Genomic DNA, 5,805 nt, shown 5'->3' with positions numbered 1-5,805 from the left:
ACCCCCCCCCCCCCCAAACGTTTAACCGAACAGGCCTAGACCGAGACCTATGCTGTCCATCACTCTCTTTGTCCGGCGTGAAGGGCTCCCTCACCAAATACCCGGTTTTCTAGTAAATTCTAGGCTTGTCTTATGCAGGCTGTGCAGGTTGTCGTGAAAATTTCCCCTTGCCAAGCTTAACTTGTCGGCGTGTTTTGCGGATCGGAGTGTGCGTTTAGAGGGAGTGACCGTGCGCTTGTACGTCTAAATTATATAGTAAAAAGCCCGTCAGATGACGAAAGCGTGCGTTTGAGCGGAGCGTGCTTTTGTATGATGTGCGTTTAGGCGGAGACTACTGTAGTGTTTCAAAGTCACTTGTTTTAAATTTCTATACTTGTTTTTGAAATGGGAAATCAAGTAAAAAAGCCATGGTGCTCAGGACAGGCTGAAGATACAGGGTTATTGGGTGAGTTTGACACACTAACTGGCCATTTGGATGGCTTGAGGTTGGATGGCTTGAGGGAAGAGCCATCAAAAGATTGTTTTGTTAACATATGTAGAAAAAGGAAGGATTAAGTAGAATTGTGGCTTCTGCTAAGGTCAATGAGACCAATTCTAGCTGAGATGAGTTTACCGCATTCTAGACATTTTGAAGTTAAATTTCCACTTGAGGATGTACGCAGCTTGCGGGCTTCTCTCTTGAGTTCGTCATTTCTAATTCATGAAGCCTTGTATGATTTGCTGCCCTCTGTGAATGTGATCGCTGGTCTCCCACTGGGTTTGTTAGGAGCTAGGTTATCCTCATGTCAAGGGATTAATTCTGATGTCCTACAGAGACATTTTCAGGGTGTCTATGCAGCACTTTTTAAAGGTGACATGCGCAGCCCAGTGAAGTCTAGTCCTTCTGAGATAAGAAATTAAGAGAAAACAGATTCTCAGCATTTGTTTTTTTTGAGAACTTCAATGTCCACCATTTTTTACATTACATTCAATAGCATGAAGTGGTGGTAAGTTATTTTTCTGTTCCTTGACAGCTACCAGCTACTTAGTTGGTCACTAATGTAGTATACACATATGACATGTGATTATTCTTATGTGTTCCGCTCCTCAGGACAGAGTGTGGGGAGTTGCCTACAAGATCCCATCTTCTGAAATTCCAGCGGTAACGAGTCATTTAGACTTCAGGGAAAAAGGTGGATACAAACAAGCAACTGTAACCTTCTACCCTAGAGTTAATACTGATGAACCATTTGACCTCACACTGTATGTTGGAACTGAAGACAACCCATTTTACATAGGGCCGGCTCCTGTGGAAGAAATGGCGAAGCAGATTTTCTACTCCTGTGGCCCAAGTGGCAATAATAAAGATTACATCTTTAATCTTGCCGAGGCTTTGAGGAACATTGCTCCAGAGGCTGAAGACAACCACCTGTTTTCTCTGGAGCAAGAACTTTTACGTTTACAACATGAAGAAGATAGGAAAGACCACTGTTTGTCATAGAATTCTGCCTTGAAATGTACCAGTTCATAATATGGTCATATTGATAGTGATGATTACAGCAAATTTTCCAAATTTCTTTTGTGCACCTCTATTGCAATAGAACTTTGTAATCTCAGTCACTTTGTTATATATTCTTTCTTTTTAACAGCATTTATAATCATGTGAAGGTCAGTATACTTGTTACAACCCCTACTAATTTCTCATGGAATAGGCTGGTGTTGACTTCTTTCCAGGTGCTTACTTCAGGTGATTGATTGATCCTTTCCTAATCACTTTTGCTCTAATTTATGGTACTCCAATTTCATACATTTCTATTCTCTGGGCTAGTAATAAAGTATGTGTCGCACAAATTTGTACTCCGGGATTGAATGTGTGGTTGGTTATCAATGGATTTGTGCTTATTTTGAAAGACTATAAAACAGGTAAAAGTGTTTGTGAGATGAAACCAACATCTGTTGTACTTTGTAGTGAATATTCGGTATGTGAGGCGAATCCTTCATGAATGTGTACGTTAAGTTGGTGGAGTCTTATTTATTACCCATATGTTTTAAAACCTGTGATAGCTTATGGTAAAACAGGTGTTAGTGAGGCAAAACCCTGATCTTTCTCTTGTCTAATGGTGATACACTGCATTGGAATGCATTAAAAATCGTTCAGCAAAGATACCTTTTTTTAATGATTTTTTAAATTTTTCATGGCTCCTGTGCAATTGTGCAAGATATATACATGTATAATATTGACTACCGGTACCTTCGTGTAAGACTCAGACATAAGCCATTTTGAAAAGTGACATATGACAGTCTTACATTGAGTAGTGGATATGTCCATGATATAATCAGTCTGGTTTTTTTTAGTATGAACAGCAACAGAGAGTTCTTATAAAGGATTTTAAATTGCCCAATATAATTGTTAATAGCTTGCTCCACAGTTCCTTGTGATTGATATAAAATGAAGACAACTTAAAGAACCAACAACTCAAGCATGTGGCATTGTTAGTTTACTGCTATTTTTGGAGATCATTTTTAAGGTACAGTGGAATCCTGTTATAATGAGAGGGAAGGGACTGGTGCGAAATGTCGGTTAAAGCAGGATTCTCGTTATAAGGGATCCAGTAATAAATTCAATGGAAATAATAAAGTAGGCCTAATCTACGACTATGAGTTTGTTCTTTTTATTTTGTTTGTTATCTCCCCTGATGATGATTTTGTTTCCACATGACCTCAAGGTCATACTTGATCAAAAATCAAATCAGATTTCTTTCTCTAGCGCTAGCGATGTAGACAGCTCGGAGTACGCGATCAGAAAGAAAGGGCTGTAGGCTAACCCGCCCGCTGTGTTGTCCCCCACCCCACCACACTCTTTGGTGCTTTTCGTTTTCTTGCGCACGTCACACATTCGCTCCATCCATCACAGCACCCTGACCTCTCCCTCCCCACATTGGAGAAGTGAGAGGCATGGTAGGCCTAGATAATCTAGACTAGGCTGGCCTATTACGCTATGCGTTGCTTGTCTGCGCATGCCACACCCTCCCCATTCATTTGCTCCGGTCTTCATTGTTGACACATTTTGGCTCTCCCATTTTTTGTTTCACTAGTTCACCAACAAGTTTCTCTACTGGCGAGGTTTTACATTATTTATGTATAATTGGCCTGTGCGGTGTGTACAGCAGCAGAAATATTCCGCTATAACCGACTCGTGTGTTAGTCTGATTGCGCTATAGCAGTATTTTATTTACAAAGATTTAAAAGAAGAGAAAAAAAACGGGGTTTTATAAAAGTGTCTCTATAACAGACGTTATAAGTGGACTCCACTGTACTATCAGTACTTTAAGAGTACTGCACCCAACATATCTGATTCACGCAAGAGAAATACCAACTGATTTTACATGGCTAAAAAATATTCCTCAAAATCTGTAAAAAGGTTGTATTGTTTTGTTGCTGTTATTCCTACCAGTGACAGAAGCTCAGGGCTCTGCAGGCCTCGGTGGCATAGTTTGTTATTGTTATTGAACCTGCATAAGTTTGAAGTCCATGTCAGCAATAGAGTGTGAACATTTTTCTCTGTCCTGGAAAATTTCCTCTTTGTCCGGTGAGCCCACGGGGTACCACATGTTCTGCTTGTAAAATGGCCCGTGAATGTCTAGTACTAGTAGAAGGGCATTATTTTCATTTAACTTCACAACCAGATCTCGTAGAAGTTCAGGGGTACTTACTTATGTGCCATATATTGATGTTTTCAGTTGTTCACAAGACATGTACATTGTATGTGATTAGTAGCTCTGAAAGATAAACACTGATGTACGATAACATGTAGAATACTTTACCCATGGTATTTAATGACTAAAAACCACCATCATAAAATTTTTTTCATCCAAGTAACTGAGTTGGGTTTCATTCTTATCACACTTTTGTTATTGGTTTTTGTCTTGAGACAGGGAGGGATTTGAGGGTGGTGGTGGTGACTGAGTTGATGCTGGCACATCGGGGGGGGGGGGGGGGTTCCTGCATTCCATGGTACGGTGGTTTCTTCTGGTATGCCAAAGTACCTGGCTCAACCCTGGTATGGTCAGAAGCTGAGAAGGTGACTGTTCTTTTGTAGGGTTGTTTTTTTTCCACTCGCCCTTATCTCGGAACAAGTCCTATCAAGTAGGCCTACCTAGTCTTTTTTAATTTATTATAAAGATGAAAAACTGAGAGGGGTGGAAAGCAGTGCATATGTTGTTATGTTAAATATAAATAAACCGGGCAGTCAAAATGAAGGAAGTTACATCTGTCTTTTGGGTAAAGAGAAGCACATTGACATAATAATGGTCATTTAGTGCTGAGGAAAAGTAAGACAGACAGGCAGACGCAACGTCTTTTTCCTGTTCTTGGTTTTCATTCAGTGCATCTTTTATTAATCCATCAGTTGTCTTTCACTCTGCCAATGTGGCCAGCCCATTTCCATTTTTGGTGGAGTACAAATTTGGGGGTGTTTGCCATTCCTGTTTTTTCTCCTATTTTTGTGTGATTTATTTGATCTCGTACAGTGGAACTCGGATTCAATGAGGTCGCCGGGCTTGACCTAAAATCTCGTTGAATCTGAGTGTTCGGTATAGCAAACACGAGGTTTAGTGTAGATAATTACAGGCACTGAGCAAGTAATGTATAAAGAGAAGTCACAAGTAGTGCCTGAAATGCCTGCATATTAATATTATGAGCTGTGTCATCTCGATTGTCTACGAAAAAGTTGTGTTGCTGTGTAGAGCCTAGCATACGGCAACTTTTGATTCAATTTTATAGACCAGCGCATAATTCATTACGTAGATCAACGTCAAGGCCAGCTTATCATTGTAATAATGATCAGCTGCTGAGAGGGAAAAAAAGACTGACGCATTTGTATCTGCGACGTTCAGCGACCTGACCGCTAGTGCCCCCCCCTCCCCAACACGCACACACAGTCACACGTGTGCAGGCCACCCATCCGACCCTGACACACGCCAGAGTTGACATGCGTGCATGTCAACAATGCATGTGTTGGTATGAAAAAAGTCCACTGATTGGTCGCATGCAATCGTCTAAGTGAATAGTGGTGCACGATGCAGGTGCAATAGATGGTTTCCGGGAATAGATAAAGTTCATTCTGGGAGAAAAATGAGCGAAGCCACGTCTGCGGGGGCTGTTCACCCTGGAAGCGACCTCGTTGAATCCGAGCTCGCTGATTTAAGATTTAAGTGCTCGTTGAATCCGAGTTCATTTTATTGATTTTAAAGAAGAAAAAAAAACGCGGAATCTATCTCATCTCGTTGAATTCGAGTTCCACTGTATTCTCCTATGCCCAGTAACTTCTGTTCCTTTACTCTTTGTGTTGTCGTGTCCTTATAGTATTTCTAATTACTGGCCAGGTATAGCACCCATAACTTATTGATTGGACAAGACACTAATCTGTCCCCGTCGTTTTATGCAAGAAAAATTCTGAAATTATGCAAACCGAGTCCAAAAATGTGAAATTATGCGATTCTGTTAATTTTATCAAAGAATGATAAAGAAAGATAAAGAAAAATAAGAAATTATGCAAAAAATTATCAAATTTAGCTAAATAATGCGGGGTGCATAAAACCACGGGGACAGACAAATTGAAGACTTGTCTCTCCGGTGTTGATCTTTAAATATTTGCCTGTACTTTTCAAAGCAACTCCAACCCCAAGCCACATGTATCTCTCAGTTCACCTCCTCCATACTTATTGTTTGTGCTAAATATTCATATAATTTTGTCACTTTTTCAAAGTTCTTGTTTCCAATTGGGATACTATTATTATTATCAAAAGTCCACACAAGAACACTTAA

The 5,805-nt window shown here is 40.2% G+C and overlaps 1 protein-coding gene across 2 annotated transcripts in view; it reads left to right on the top strand.

Annotated features, from left to right (window-relative positions):
• Positions 1 to 2,634, top strand: part of LOC101858094 (putative glutathione-specific gamma-glutamylcyclotransferase 2) — a 12,433-nt gene extending 9,799 nt beyond the window's left edge. For both annotated transcript variants that reach the window (XM_005094760.3, XM_005094761.3), the window contains exon 4: positions 1,091 to 2,634. In XM_005094760.3, the coding sequence (XP_005094817.1) occupies positions 1,091 to 1,480 (390 nt within the window). In that variant the 3' untranslated portion in view covers positions 1,481 to 2,634. The remainder of the gene's footprint in view (positions 1 to 1,090) is intronic.
• The last annotated feature ends 3,171 nt before the right edge of the window (positions 2,635 to 5,805 follow it).

Source organism: Aplysia californica, unplaced genomic scaffold, assembly GCF_000002075.1.
Source record: "Aplysia californica isolate F4 #8 unplaced genomic scaffold, AplCal3.0 scaffold00089, whole genome shotgun sequence".
Classification (NCBI taxonomy): domain Eukaryota; kingdom Metazoa; phylum Mollusca; class Gastropoda; order Aplysiida; family Aplysiidae; genus Aplysia; species Aplysia californica.
Note: the sequence above shows the minus strand (reverse complement) of the source record. Positions and strands in the feature narration are given on the sequence as shown.